Raw genomic sequence first — 15618 nt, forward strand, 5'->3', positions numbered from 1 at the left:
CACTGGGTCTTAGCTGCCCCACCTGTGATCTTCAGTCCTTTAGTTTCGGCACGATGAGTCTCTCTCTCTTTTTTTTTTTCTTAGTTGCAGCATGTGGGATCTAGCTCCCCGTCCAGGGATCGAAACCCACCCCCGACTCCTGCATGGGGAGTGTGGAGTCTTAGCCGCTGGACCACTACGGATGTCTCAGTTCATTCCTTTTATTCCTGAGTCGTATTCCTTGGTATGTTTAACCACTCACCCACTGAAGGATATCTGTGTTAGTCTGGAGGCTTCCCAGGTGGCTCAGTGGTTAAGAATCCTCCTCACAATGCAGAGGACACAGGTTTGATCCCTGGGTCAGGAAGATCCCCTGGAGAAAAGAATGGCCACCCCCTCTAGTATTCTTGCTGGGAGAATCCCATGGACAGAGAAGCCTGGTGGGCTTACAGTTCATAGGGTTGCAAAAAGTCGGATACAACTGAAGCAATTTAGCACCCACACGCACATGCTTAAGCACACCTACCATAAATTGTGAAAATGAAAGTTGCTCAGTCGTGTCTGACTCTTTGTGACCCTTTGGATTATACAGTCCATGGAATTCTCCAGGCCAGGATACTGGAGTGGGTAGCCATTCCCGTCTCCAAGGGATCTTCCCAACCCAGGGATCGAACCCAGTCTCCCACACTGCAGGCGGATTCTTTACCGTCTGAGCCACCAGGGAAAAGTGGGAAAATGAAAAAATGCCATCTGCAGCAACAGGGATGGACCTGGAGAGTATCACACTAAGTGAAGCAATCAGAGAAAGACAGACATCATGCGATACTGTTTATATGTGGGATCTAAAAAACATGATACAAAGGAACTTATTTATAAAGCAGAAACAGACTTACAAACATAGAAAACAAATTTGTGGTTACCAAAGGGGAAAACGGAAAAGGCAATGGCATCCCACTCCAGCACTCTTGCCTGGAAAATCCCATGGACGGAGGAGCCTGGTGGGCTGCAGTCCATGGGGTCGATAGGAGTCGGACACGACTGAGCGACTTCACTTTCACTTTTTACTTTCATGCATTGGAGAAGGAAATGGCAACCCACTCCAGTGTTCTTGCCTGGAGCATCCCAGGGACAGGGGAGCCTGGTGGGCTGCCGTCTCTGGGGTCGCACAGAGTCGGACACGACTGAAGCGACTTAGCAGCAAAGGGGAAAGGGGTGGGAGAAGTAAATTATGAGTTTGGGACTGGCAAATACAAATTACTATGTATAAAATAGACTCCATGTGGCTCAGGGCAACTCTGAGCTTGCGCTCTAGAGCCCATGCCTTGAGCAAGAGAAGCCATCTCAGTGAGAAGTGTGCACCACAAGTAGAGGCCAGTCCTCATGTAGCAATGAAGACCCCCCCTCAAATTTTTTTTTTAATAAAGAAAACCTTTAGCTCAATGCCTGGCCCATAATAAATGTTTAATAAATGGCTGAACGCAATTTTTGTAAGAAGCCAGTTCTGCAGATATTTTCATCACCCTTACCTTCAGGGCTATCTCAACATCTTGGGAAGGTGGCATCTCTTCTTTCACCATACGTTTTGCGCAAATATGCAATTGAGTAAGAGGGGAAAGAAAACAACTGGTAATATGTTGACCTCTAGCAAAACCTGAAGTTCGACAGTTTCAGCCAAGTCAACATTTGAGCACTTGCGTCTTGAATAAAATAAAGAAATATTACTACTTTGAGATTTCCTCTCCAAGTAAAGTTTTTTAAATCAAGTTTTCTGTTATTCAATTTTTAAAATCAACATGTTATTCAAGAATAAAAGCCATCATGTTCATGTATGGCAGACTCCAATACAATAACGTAAAGCAATTATCCTTCAATTAAAAATAAATAAAAATTTTTTAAAAAGAATAAAAACCAAATGGATTGTTCTAATCACAACAGATAGAAAAATTGATCTTTTCAGAGACAGCCCTCAATAGGTGAGTCTTTTTTTTAATTTTAAATTTAATTGTATTAATTTATTTTTAAATGCTTATTTTTTATCTATTTGACTGCTCCAGGTCTCAGCTGCAGAGTGTGGGATCCAGTTCCCTAACTGGGGATCGAACCTGGGCCCCTGCATTGGGAGTGTGGAGTCTTAGCCATTTGACCATGAGGGAAGTATCCTATTCTTCTGTTTAAATAGTGTATTAGTCAGCGTTCTATCCAGAAACAGAAGCAGTAGGGGAGACACAGATAAAATTTTTAATGATTGCTTTGCTTATTTTTGGCTGCACTGGGTCTTTGCTGCATGGGCTTTCTCTAGTTGTGGTGACCCGGGGGTACTGTTCATTGCAGGGTATGGGCTTCTTGTTGCAGTGGCTTCTCTTGCTGTGGACCACAGGCTCAAGGTGTGTGGCTCAGTAGTTGCAGTACATGGGCTCAGTTGCCCCACATCATGTGGGATCTTCCCTGACCAGGGATTGAACCTGTGTCCCCTGCATTGGCAGGCAGATTCTTAACCACTGGAGCACCTGGAAAGTCCAGAGCTGTTTTAGATGTATTGCCTTGTTTGGGTATGGCGATCAAGATCACAGAGCAAATGAGGGGAAGGGATGGGACCTGAAGTCAAGTTCATTAGCTGCTCTTCAATGTGAATGACCTGCATGGAAAAACTAATTGCTGGAATAGGCACTAGGGTGTTGGGCTGTGCTGGGTTTGCAATCAGGAACTGAGATCATTAAAGGAAAGATTCCTGTTTGAAGAATGCACCTTTATCCCGAGCACTAACCAGCACTTGTGCCCAGTGGTGTCAGAGAAGACACCAAACCTCAACCAAAGGCACTAGAAAAGTTCCTCTCTGGAAAGTGGCTCATGAAACCTCAGGGCACCTGCCTTGCTTCATGAACATGGAAAGTTGCTCCATGTCCATCCCATGCTGGGACCAGATGCTGCTGGCCTGGTTCCGACCCTGTATTAGTTATCTACTGCTGTCTACCAAATGACCCCAAAGTTTATTCACTTAAAATAATAAACATTTATTATCTCCTTCTCTGGCTCAGAAATTTGGGAGTGGCTTGACTTAGTGGTTGTTGCCCAGAGTCACTGTTTTAAATATAGGCTTTATTATTATTTAGGTCTGGCAAGGCCAACAGATCAAGAGGCATCTGCCATTGAAGAAATAGTTTCTCACAGATCCCAAGAGAACAGGGCATGCCATTCTGGGGTAGGGGTGTGGGGCGTCCACCTGCGGATGCACCAGGGGTGGTCAGGAGGCAAAGGGAGATGGGAAACTTTGGGCAGAGCCTCTACTGTGGTTTCCATGCAAAGAAACACACAAGGCAGGGTAAGCAGGCCAAGGATTGGTGAGTTTGTCTCATTGCAGTGGGCTCTGGAGCATAGGGGCCATCTCTGGTTGTCTGGTACCTGGCCCTGGGATGACTATGGCAGGTGTAAGGTCAGGGTATAAGAGCCCATTGAGGGAGGTGGGACATGGGCTCTGAATTGGTTGGTTTGCATCTGAAAGGCACACCGTCAGGCCAGTTGTTAACCATCCACTTTGTTGTTGTTCAGTCACCAAGTGGTGGACTGCAGTACACCGGGCTCCTCTGTCCTCCACTGTCATCCAGAGTTTAGTCAAATTCACGTCCACTGAGTCAGTGATACTATCTAACCATCTCACCCTCTGCTGTCCTCTTCTTTTGCCTTCAATCTTTCCCAGCATCAGGGTCTTTTCCAATGAAAATTCGTTAACCCTGAAGGGTCAGTCAGGCCCTAGGAGTTAGAGCATCAGAATACAGAAAATCAGACTCCCTGGTGGTCCAGTGGCTAACACGCCACACTCCCAATGCAAGGGGCCATGGTTTGATCCCTGGTCAGGGACCTGGATCCCAAATGCTGCATTTAAGATCCAGCAAAGCAAAAAAAAAAAAAAAAACCAACCCAGAAACTAAACCACGCGGTTACCAGTCTCTCAGGAGGCTTCAGTCAGCATTGCAGCTGCAGCCATCCGAAGGCTCGACTGGGGCTGGAAGGAGGCCCTCCAGACGGCCTGCTCAGGTGGGTGGTGACTTCGTGCTGCCTTGGCAGGAAGCCTCCGCTCCTTATCACCTGAACCTCTCCCCAGGGCTGCTTGAGTGTCTTCCTGGTTGGCTGGGAACTGAGAGAGGGAGCCAGGAGCAAGCCAGAAAGTTTCCACAACCTAGTCCCGGACAATCAGCACCATCTCTCCCACACCTGTGAGCTGGAAACAAGTCACTAATTCCAGCCACACCCAAGGGGTAGGAGACTGATTCCAAATTCTGACGGGGAAAATAGGTCTGTGGACATATTTGAAAACTGTCACAGTCTCTTTCAGCTGAAATCACAGAAGCTCAGCTCCAAAAAGGAAGCATGTATGAGGTCACATGAACAAATCAGAGGACGGACATGGCCACTGGGGGACTGGAATCATGGCTGAAAAACTCTCTCTCTCTCTCACACACACACACACACATACACACACACACACGGACTCAACTCTCTCAGCTCTAACCAACCCCACAGTCTGCTCTGAAGTCACACCCTCACCGACTCTTTTTGTTCAGGGGCTGTACTGAATCTTCACTGTGGTGGGCGGGCTCAGAAGGTGTGGTGCACAGGCTTAGTTGCCCAGCGGCATGTGGAATCTTAGTTCCCTGATCAGGGATTGAACCCATTTTGCCTGCATTGGAAGGCAGATTCTTAACCCCTGGACCACCAGGGAAGTCCCCTCACAGACTTTTGTGAAGAAAAGAAAGCTCTGGTTGCAGAGGAAGCTCCTGGTGCCTGGCCAGCACTGCCCGGCCAGCACTGCCCGGCCTGGGTCAGGGGAGGACTCTGATGCGCCCAGCTCCCTGCCAGGGCTCAGCCCTTGGACCACACTGTGCCCGGGGCTAGGGCTTGGGTTTGGGTCACACGTGTCTGGAGGGCAGAGCCTGGTGCCAGCAGGAGACGATGAGGGCTGGCAGAGTCAGAGGAAGAGAAGCCCACAGACACTACCAGGTTAGAGCTGAGCGACCAAGCCAGCTGTGTGTCTCAGTCTCCCGGAGCCTGATTTATGAGCCCAATTCCCAGTCGCCTTATTTTGGGTACAAGAGGAAAAAGCCACTGCTTCAAACTCTCAAAACGGTAACTTTCCACCCTCACTGTTGTTTACTCACTAGGTCATGTCGGACTCTTTGCGATCCCACGGACTGTAGCCCATCAGGCTCCTCTGTCCATGGGATTTTCCAGGCAAGAATAATGGAGCGGGTTCCTATTTCCTCCTCCAGGGGATTTTCCTGACCCAAGGATGGAACCCATGTCTCCTGCACTGGCAGGTGGGTTCTTGACCACTGAGCCACCAACTTTCCCCAGATGTGGCCTGATCAGTAGGTCTAGCTGGAGACTTAAACCTACTGAGTCCAAATCTTAGAGAAACCACCATTTTCTCAAGGTTGACACACTTTTGAGCCAGAACCCAGCTGGGGATCAGCCAATGGGTGAACTAAAAGCCTTCGTTTATTTTCTCCCCTAGATGCTTCTCTTAAGATCAAGGCTCAGGCAAGTAAGTTGGAGGGATAGTAAACAGAGCTCGCAGGATCCTGGGCTATTTTCCTGACTTTGTGGAAAATCCCATCTGGAGATGTATAGGCTCCCCACCCCCACCCCAGTGGAAAGTCTTCCAAGAGGAAGATTTGGAGTTCAAGTTTTGCTGCCAAAAGCATTTCCTGGACAAACAGTTCTTGGGGGTAAACGTCTCCATAGGGTCATGAGAGGATCCTCCCAGTTGTTCGTGCTCACCCTGGTTTCATTTCCACATGCTGCAGAGTTGGTTTCCAGCCTCTCGGCCTTGACAGCAAACTGCAAAGCAGGCCAGAGGTTGAACGTGACCTGTACTCTGGCTTCTAAAATTCCTGTGGCTCCCTCTTGATTCCAGTCAGGATATTTAACATTTCACTAACATTAACATTGCAAATAACCACTCCGTTGATGGCTAGATTCGTGCAGAGCACATTTGAGAGCATTTTCTGGGGCTCTTTGGGAAAGAATGTAGGCTAGGCCATCAGTCTGCCTGGGTGCAAATTCCAGCTCTGACCTCAGTTTTCTCATCTGTAAAATAGAAGTTTTAAGACCCACCAAGTGTCTGGCACACAGAAGGTGTTTAGTAAACACTGTGGCCTTTTGTGATGTCAGAAAAGGAAACAGGCCCAGAGAGGGTATACACTTGGGGAAAGGCAGCCAGGGGTTCTAACCTCCAGGGCTGGGAAGAGTCTTCAGGTGCCTCACCAAGTGGGCTCAGGGGGAGTGGGCTGGAGGCGGGGAATGGAGCCCAAGCTAGAGGCATCCGAGACCTTGACAGAGCCGGGAGAAGGTGCTGCAGGCCAGAGGTGAGCCTGGGAAGGACTCAGCTGATGTTCCCACAGCTTCTGGAGTGGCGGCAGAGCAGGGCCCATAGGCTGAGACCTGGACTCAAGGCCCCATAGCAGGCTGGGCTTCTACCTCTGAGGTCAGCGGTGACTCCCTGAACCCCTCACCCCCAACCTCCCTGGGCTAATACCCAGGGAGGGAGAGTATCAAGTCTCAGAGCTGCCACCAAAGGGCAAACCCTCACAGAAACTGGGATCAACCCCTTTATTCCACCTCTTCTGACCCAGCTGCAGCTGGTTGAGGACTGGGAGTGCCCACAAGGACTGGCGTTTTGAGTCCGTAATTGCTTGTCCCTCCTCCCTAGCTGGAGAGCAAATCCAATCAACAGGCTTTAAATGTTCCAGTCCCCCCCCCCCATTTTTTTTTTCCCCTGCAACTCTTTATTTATTTATTTTTGGTTGCACTGGGTCTTTGTTGCTGCACCCGGGCTTTCTCCAGTTGTCCAGGGGGGGTCTACTCTTCACTGCGGTGCACAGGCTTCTCACTGTGGTGGCTTCTCTTGTTGCAGAGCATGGGCTCTGGGTGTGTGGGCATCAGTAGTTATGGCAGAGAGGCATAGCTACTCCTCAGAACGTGGAGTCTTCCTAGACCAGGGATCAATCCCGTGTCCCCTTCATTCGTAGATGGATTCTTGTCCACTGTGCCACCAGGGAAGTTCCTGATCCAGCCTTTAAACTGGAACCAGTTTCACTTCCACCCCGACCCCAAAAGGCTGGAAGCCCAACCTGTTAGGGTTCCTGTCTCCATATAATTGAGGGGGGGAAGGGGTCAACAGAGTTACCAGCTCACAGGGTACCTGGTAACTGCAGTCACCCTGGACCAGGATATAAAAAATAGTGGTTCAAGCTGAGAGAGTTGTTACAAGCACAGGTTCTGGGACCAGAGAGCCCAGGTTCGAATCCTGACTTGTGGCATGTCTTAAAGGAGGTTACGGGCTTCCCTGGTGGCTTAGATGGTAAAGAACCTGCCTGCAATGCAAGAGACCTGAGTTCGCTCCCTGGTTTCAAAAGATCCTCTGGAAAAGGAAATGGCGACCCACTCCAGTATTCTTGCCTGGAGAATCCCATGGATAGAGGAGCCTGGTGGGCTACTCCATGGGGTTGCAAAGAGTTGGACACGACTTAGTGACTAAACCACCACCACCACAGGTATTGATGTTTTCGAGTTGTGGTGCTGGAGAAGACTCTTCAGAGTACCTCAAACAGCAAGGAGATCAAACCAGTCCATCCTAAAGGCAATCAAGCCTGAATATTCACTGGAAGGATTGATGCTTAAGCTGAAACTCCAATACTCTGGCTACCTAATGAAAAGAACCGACTCACTGGAAAAGATCCTGGTGCTGGGAAAGATTGAGGGTGGAAGGAGGAGGGGATGAGAGAGGATGAGATGGTTGGATGGCATCACCGACTCAACGGACATGAGTTTGAGCAAACTGGGAGATGGTGAAGGTCAGGGAAGCCTGGTGTGCTGCAGTCCATGGGGTCGCAAAGAGTCGGACACAAATGAGCAACAACAAAGGTGAGTCAGCTGTACCTCCCTTGGGGCCGGGGGAGATGGAAATGAACTTGATCCGGTCTCTGACCTCACAGGGGGAATGCTGGAAGAGCGACAGCTGGGCAGGTCACACCCCACAGAGCGGAGAGGCAGAAGTGCCCAGGGAACCTGGGAGAGGGCTGAGGGGTGTAACTGTGGGGGGTGGCGGGGAAAGTGGGGGAGGGGAGGTGGAGGCGGGGAAGTGGGTCATCAGCGGGAAGAAGGCAGGGAGGGGCAGGAGAGGTGGGCTGTCTGGAGAGCAGAGAGCAGCTCTAAGGGTGAACCACGTGGCTGGAAACCAGAGAATTCAAATGTAGGAAGGCCAGGCAGGTTCATCATTCTGAGGACTCTGCCTGGAGAGCAGTGAGGAGCCATGAGAGCTCTGTGTTGGGAGTGCAGGCCTTCTGGAATTATCTGCCTCCACACTGTCCCAGGAGCAGCAGGAGGCCCGGAACAGGCTGAATGGTCACAACCTTGCAGGAAGGAGAGTTGGGCTGGGCCTGGGCAGGTGGTGGGGCGCTCCCACGGTGGGAGGGGGTGCTGACAGAGGCCCCAGGAGCTGGAGGACCTTGACTAACCCCCTCCCAGGTCCCCAAGCAGCACGGCGTGCCCAGAACTCCCAGGACTGTCTTCAGCCATAGACCTGGGCCCTGCTGGCCACCTGCCACACTGCCTGGGGGTGACCGTGGGTGACACACGAGAACAAGCAACATGGACACGCGTGTGAAACACTTGAGTGTGTGTGTCACTCCAAGCGGCGCGTGTGCACAGCACCGGAGCGTGCAGAGACCCATCACACAGCTGTCAGGAACTGCACATTCCCTACACGGCGACCCTTTTCTCAGCTGGAGATGGTTCCCAGGTTGCCGCAGCCCTGGGGAGGTCAACCCCCTCTTGCAGGTGGCCCTCCAGGGTGGATCTTGGAGGTGTGGAATCTCACGTTCCTCTCTGGACTTGGAACTCCTCTTTGTGTCTTGGCAGCTCTGAGGGCCTGAAGCTTTTTCAAGGCCCAGCCCAGCCCTCATCCTCTTTGAGACAGTCTGAGAAGGGCTGGGGATCCCCAGGGGCCACCTGGTCCCTCAGTGACCACAGCACAGCTTTCCTCTCACCGTGTTTATTCGTCTCAAGGGCAGCCCCTCTCCCGGGGGAGGCTGGGCTCATATTTTGCGGCTTCCAAAGATGGGACGGTTCACATGCTCTGGGGAGGCCAGGAAGGCCTTGAGCTTGGGCCGGGCGCTGAGGCGGGCCACGTAGGCCGAGAGCAGGGGGAAGGGGTCCAGGCAGCCGGGGACCAGCACCTGATGATTGAGCAGCAGGTCCAGCAGGTTGTAGTCGGCGAAGGAGATCTGCAGGGCAGGGGGTGGGAGGGCCTGAGTGGGATCAGGAGAGCGGGGGCATGGCTGTGGGCGCAGAACACTGGCTGCTCCAGGGAGCCAGTCACGGCCTTGCTCTGGGCCTCGGTTTGCCCATCTGAGAAATGGACCTCCGATGGCTGGACCCAGTGCTCACCTGGTCGCCCACGATGAAGGCCTGGCCCCCCTGATTCTGGGACAGCAGGGTCTCGAAAGGCTTCAGGTGCGCCGGCAGCTCCCGAACATATTGGGCTTTGTCCTCCTCCTGTGAAAGGAAGTGATGCCCGCGGTGGTTTGCGGTGGGCCTGGCCCTGGGCAGCCTCCCCGCCCCAGCCCTGAGCGCCGGCCCTGGCGGCTCACGCGCTTATGGTGGATGAGGTGGCCGCAGCGCCTGCGGAGGTCTTCCAGGCCGTCGTTCACCATGTCCACCAGTGCCGCCTCCCGCTCGTCTGTGCCGTAGAGCCCTGCGTCAGCGGCCGGGCGGAGGGTCAGGTTCTGTCTGGCCTGGGGTCCAGCCCGCTCAGTGCTCCCCTCTCCCCCCAAACCTGAAGGCCTCAGGTCTGGGCACCCAGGTCTCCTGCGCTGAGGGGTCTGCTCTGCCCAATTCTGCCACTTCTGTCTCCACGAGCCCAAGGAATGTACCCAGCAGGAGCCCAGGCGCTCGTCTTTGAGACTAGACCCTGGTCCCTGGGACTTGGGAACTCCCAGCCCAAGCCACCCCTAGTTCCTCCTCCAAGCTGTCCCCCTGCAAGGGCCAGCCAGGCTCTGATTGCGCCTCCCCAGGCCTGAGGGGTGCCTGCTTGTGGGGCCTGGCCAGAACTCGGCTCTGCAGACTGGCACGTCCCCCTGACTGCAGGACTGCATGGGGCGGGACAGGGAGAGGCAGGCTACACTAGAGGCCTCCGTCCTCTCACCCTGGCTCTCGAAGAAGTCAGGGTAGGCCTGGGACTGCCTGTTCCCACTCCCCTTCCCTGACCTCCCTGATGTGGGATCCCCTTCCCACATCCTCTTGTACCCACCCCCCACCCCCCAAGCTGGCTGAAAAAGAGGCAGTCACCTCCCCAAGCCACATTCCTGCCACCCGTGAAACAAGGCCACAGGCCTGCTCATTGTGTGCAACAGGCTTTGCAGATTCAGGTGAGGCTAGGGCAGGAGGAGACCGGCCTTGAAGCTCCTGGTCACACCCACAGTGACTCTAGACTACAGCAGCATGTACCATGTGGTGGCCAGTGACCACCTCTGAGCTGTCACCCAGGAAGCAATGAACCCAGGAGGGCTGCCGGCCCAAGCCATGTGGTCCCTGCCCCAGGGGGACTGGAGGCCCCAGCTCTGAAACCTAGAGCCCTCCTAACCCAGGCCCTGCCCCTTCCTCTAGGGCCATAGGACCCGTTCCCAGGACATCTGGGGGGGACCCTTAAGGAGTTTTCCTGGACTGGGCTGCCTTCAGCCTCAGGACTCACCAAAGGAGCGGCCCAGGTGTCGCAGGATGGCATTGGACTGGTACAGGGTGAGGTCTCCATCCTGGAACTTGGGGAGCTGCCCGTACAGCTGGGGGGGGGGGGGCACGGCTCGGTGAGGGACACTGAGCTCAGCTGCCCCCTACTCAAGGGTTGCCCCACCTGTCTGGGCGCCGTCACTCACGCAGGAGGCCTTGAGTGGGCCCTGCAGCCAGCTCTCCTTGGTGACCACCTCCTCCTTCCAGCTCTGGTCCTGGTCGGCCAGCAGCATGCGCAGCGCCTCGCAGCGCCCTGGGGGAGGGGAGGATGGGGCAGTGGGGGTGGGCAGAGACCCCAGCCTCGCAGCGGCCCCCTGGGGAAGTCAGGAGTGGGTGGGAGCTGGATGTGGAGACAGGACACAGACTAGATTCTGAGGCCGCTGAGAAGATATGCAGCGGATAAAGAGTGGAGCCCCCGGCCCCCACAGCGTCTGGGCCAGGGGGACAGGGTTGGAGGCCCAGCCCACTTCGTCCCAGGGAGGGACCCGAGACGGAGGAATAGAGCGCACCGCCCGCGGGCCCCCCGCCCCCACAAACGACGCCGCGGCGGGACCCCAGTCCGCGACCCCGCCCGACCGCCCGGGGTCCCGCCTCCGCCCCGGGGTCCCGCCTCCGCCTCGGGCTCTGTCCAGACTGCGCGTCCTGCCGGGGGCCCTTCGCCCTCCTAAAGGAGCAGCGGCCGCACCTCGGGTCGGGAAGTAGACGATGGTGTAGGGCGGCACTAGGGTAGGCAGACAGACCGGACGATGCGGGAGGAAGGACCCCCAGGGGCTGGCAGCCCGAGGGTCAGGCCGCCCGGGGAGGGGGGTGGCCCGGCCGGCCCCTTCCCCCACCCGGTCCAGACCCTACTCACTGGAGGCGGCGGAGTTCAAGTGTGGCAGGAAGTGGGGAGGACCCGGAGGCCGTATATTTAAGGTCCTGCTCCACCCCGGCGCCCCACCCCGGGAATCCGCCGAGTCACCGAGCGGATCTGGGTTGGGGCGAGGTGTGGGTGTGGTGAAGCCGGGCCGGAGGGGCCCACCGGCTCTCCGCTGCCGTGCACCTTGCCTGCTGCGCAGTGGTTTTACAGGAGGCTCCCACACTCAGCACCCGGCCGCCACTACCCGCCTCCTCACCGCACCTGAACACAGCATCCTCAGGGCCCCCAGAGGGCCAGGACTGAGCGCCCCAGCACCTGCACACAGTAGGTGCTCCATAAATGCTTTTTGCTTGAATGAATGCTATTTCAATAAACACCCATTTCCGCAGCCTCTCTCCTTTATAATAATAGCAAAGTCATCAGGGACTGAGGGCTGCCGCTGAGAAATTTACGCCTATTACAGCCCTAAGACTTGCTCCTGTTCAGATCCCATTTTACCAAGGAGGAAACTGAAGCACAGAGTGATGTTCCCAAGGTCAGAGGGCTAGTGAATAGGTCGGGTTGGATTCAGGGCATCACTTTCAACCCTCACTGTCTTCTGCAGGGCCTTGTTATTTGACTACATCCAAGGGCTCTGTTGGAGTAGGCAATGGCAACCCACTCCAGTGCTCTTGCCTGGCAAATCCCATGGATGGAGGAGCCTGGTGGGCTGCAGTCCATGGGGTTGCTAAGAGTCAGACACGACTGAGCGACTTCACTTTCACTTTTCACTTTCATGCATTGGAGAAGGAAACGGCAACCCAGTCCAGTGTTCTTGCCTGGAGAATCCCAGGGACGGGGGAGCCTGGTGAGCTGCCGTCTCTGGGGTCTCACAGAGTTGGACATGACTGTAACGGCTTAGCAGCAGCAGCAGCAAGGGCTCTGTAAGAGGCTTCGCAGGTGGCTTAGTGGTAAAGAATCCGCCTGCCAATGCAGGAGACATGAATTCAATCCCAGGGTCAGGAAGATCTCCGGGAGAAGGAAATGGCAACCCACTCCAGTATCCTTGCCTAGGAAATCCCATGGACAGAGGAGCCTGGTGGGCTACAGTCCACGGAGTTGCAGAGTCAGACACGAATCAACGACTAAACAACAACAAAGTGTTCTGTACTCTTCAAATATAGGCTGAAGGGATACAGCTGAATGGAAAGACAGATGAACTGGAGTGAGCAAGACTTTCTGGGCCTGGGAGGGCTGTGTCTTTCCAGGCGGGGCTGTACCAGCCTCCCTACGGGCCCATCTGCACCCGGAGCCTGGTTCTCCTGGCTGCCCCTTCCTGGTGCTGGGGGTGGCGGTGGATGGGGTCCTCCTTAGGAACTGGCACCTGACTGAGCCTGGTTTTCCCAACAGAGCCACCCGAAAGAGGAAGCTGTCCTTCCCTGGGTGCAGAAGTACCCAGCCCAAGCATGGGAAAACCCCAGGCAAGCCCGATTAGGAGCATCCCTGAGCCTCATGGAGCCCACAGCTGCCTGGGTCTGGGAGTGGGTGGGGGAGGTGGCCCCAGAGCTGGGATCTATCCCTGACTCACAGCTGCAGGAACATCTGCCTAGCACTTAGCAGCTTACAAAGAGCTTTTGCATAAATGGTTTCATGTTATCTCCACCGCAGCCTGGGAGGAACGGGGTCATGTTCCCATTACGCAGAAGAGGACACCAAGGCTCAGAAAGACTCAGTTACCCGCTCTGGCCTGGCACACCTGTGCTCCTTCTGTGCACAAGCATCACACACCTGGGAGCTTGGAGACAGCCTGCCAGCCAGCAGGCCTCCTGCTAGCTCACACCCTAGCCGTCATGACGGGCCCGCTGGGCAGGCCTTAGCACCATGCTGCAGTGTTCTGTTGACTGCTTTTACCCACAGTCCTCTGGCTCCCCCAGCCCAGCCTGTGGTCTAGCTTTGTGGCCACCCTGGGGCCTCTTCCTCTGAGGCCCAGAGCACAGCTTTTCCAGTTGCATGGGGCCGGCAGCTTCCTGTGTCCATCCCCCACCTCCAGTCCATGTATATGTCAGCTCCTGTCTTTGGTGGGGTTTAAAGTATATGTAAGAGCTTTCTTGGTACACAAAATTCAGCCTTGCAAAGTGTATGTTCTGTGGGGTTTGGTATATTCAGTGTTGTGTGATCATCACCACTAATTCCAGAGCATTTTCATCACTCCAAAAAGAAACCCTGGACCCATTAGCCATCACACCTCATTCCCCTTCCTGCCATCCCTGCCTGGAGAATCCCATGGATGGAGGATCATGGTGGGCTACAGTCGCAAAGAGTCAGACACGACTAAACGACTAACACACACGCACACAATCTATTTTGTCACTATGGATTTGCCTCTTCAGGATATTTCATATAAATGGAATCATACACGATGTGGCCTTTCACGTCTGGCTGCTTTCTCTTAGTATAATGTCTTCAAGCTTCATCTATGTTGCAGGATGGTTCAGGACATCATTTCTATCTATGGCCAAATAATATTCCATTGTCTGAACATACACATTTTGTTTACCCATTTATGTATTAATGGACATGTGGGTTGCTTCATTTTTTTTACTATTATGAGTAACACCTTCCCTGATAGCTCCGTTGGTAAAGAATCTGCCTGCAATACTGGAGACCCTGGTTCAATTCCTGGGTGGGACGATCTGCTGGAGAAGGTATAGGCTACCTACTCCAGTATTCTTGGGCTTCCCTGGTGGCTCAGCTGGTAAAGAATCCACCTGCAATGCGGGAGACCTGGGTTTGATCCCTGGGTTGGGAAGATCCCCTGGAGAAGGGAAAGGCTATCCACTCCAGTATTCTGGCCTGGAGAATTCCAGGGGTCACAAAGAGTCAGACACATCTGAGCAACTTTCACTTGTAACAGTGCTACACACAAGTTTTTGTGTGAACTTATCAATTCCCTTGGGTATATACCTAAGTGTGAAATTGCTGAGTCATGTGGTAACTCATTTTGAGGAACTGCCAAACTCTCTTCCAAAGTGGCTGCACCATTGTATAAGCCCAGCAGTGGCCTATGAAGGTTCCAACTTCTCCACATTCTCACCAATGATTGTAACTGTCTGTCTGTTTCACTGTAGCTATCCTAGTGAGTGTGTGTATGTCTTAAGTGATATCTTACCACTGGCCATGCCTGGGTTTGGCTTGTGGGGAACAGGGTAGAGAAGGAACCATCATCTTTGCCTTTAGGGGAATCACAACTCAACTCAGAGTAGGAGGAGATAGACACAAGTCTTTTTTTTTTTAAAGAGATTCTTTTTTTGTTTTTTTCTGGCTGTGCTGTGAAGCATGTGGGACCTCATTTCCTCAACCAGGGATCAAACTCACGCCCCTTGCATTGGTAGTGCAGAGTCTTAACCATTGGACCACCAGGGAAGTCCCCAAGCACAGGTCTTTATTCACACATTGATTAGTGTGTCTCAGCAATGATTGGACTGGACATAAGGGAAGACACTGAAACAAGTAAAATATGGTCTTTACCCTAATGAACTCTTTGACTAAAGAATGTAAGACCTTCAACAGCAAGTCCATCCACCCAGCCATCTCTCTGCCTCCACTTATCTGTCTGTCCATCTATATACCCATCTACCCAGTTATTCCGTTGGTAAAGAATCCACCTGCAATGCAGGAAACCCTGGTTTGATTCCTGGATCAGGAAGATCCTCTGGAGAAGGGATAGGCTACCCACTCCAGTATTTCTTGGGCTTCCCTTGTGGCCCAGCTGGTAAAGAATCTGCCCACAATGTGGGAGACCTGGGTTCGATCCCTGGGTTGGAAAGATCCCCTGGAGAAGGGAAAGGATCCCACTCCAGTATTCTGGCCTGGAGAATTCCATGGACTGTATAGTCCACGGGGTCACAGAGTCAGACACAACTGAGCGACTTTCAGTTTCACCCAGTTATTCAGCCATTCAACAACCAAACATTAGACCAGTAGTCCATCAAAACATCTACCTGTCCACTTACCCACCA

General features: G+C 53.4%; 1 protein-coding gene across 1 annotated transcript; it reads right to left on the reverse strand.

The window, feature by feature from the left end:
- Positions 1-9041: 9041 nt before the first annotated feature.
- LOC138083769 (glutathione S-transferase P-like) lies at positions 9042-11619 on the reverse strand. Its single transcript, XM_068977643.1, has 7 exons — positions 11615-11619; positions 11447-11482; positions 10908-11014; positions 10727-10814; positions 9627-9730; positions 9424-9531; positions 9042-9260 (listed from the first exon to the last, which is right to left on the reverse strand). Coding segments are annotated over exons 1-7 (633 nt in total). The 5' UTR covers positions 11616-11619; the 3' UTR covers positions 9042-9071.
- Between the last annotated feature and the right edge of the window lie 3999 nt (positions 11620-15618).

Source organism: Capricornis sumatraensis, chromosome 8 (genome assembly GCF_032405125.1).
Source record: "Capricornis sumatraensis isolate serow.1 chromosome 8, serow.2, whole genome shotgun sequence".
Classification (NCBI taxonomy): Eukaryota; Metazoa; Chordata; class Mammalia; order Artiodactyla; family Bovidae; genus Capricornis; species Capricornis sumatraensis.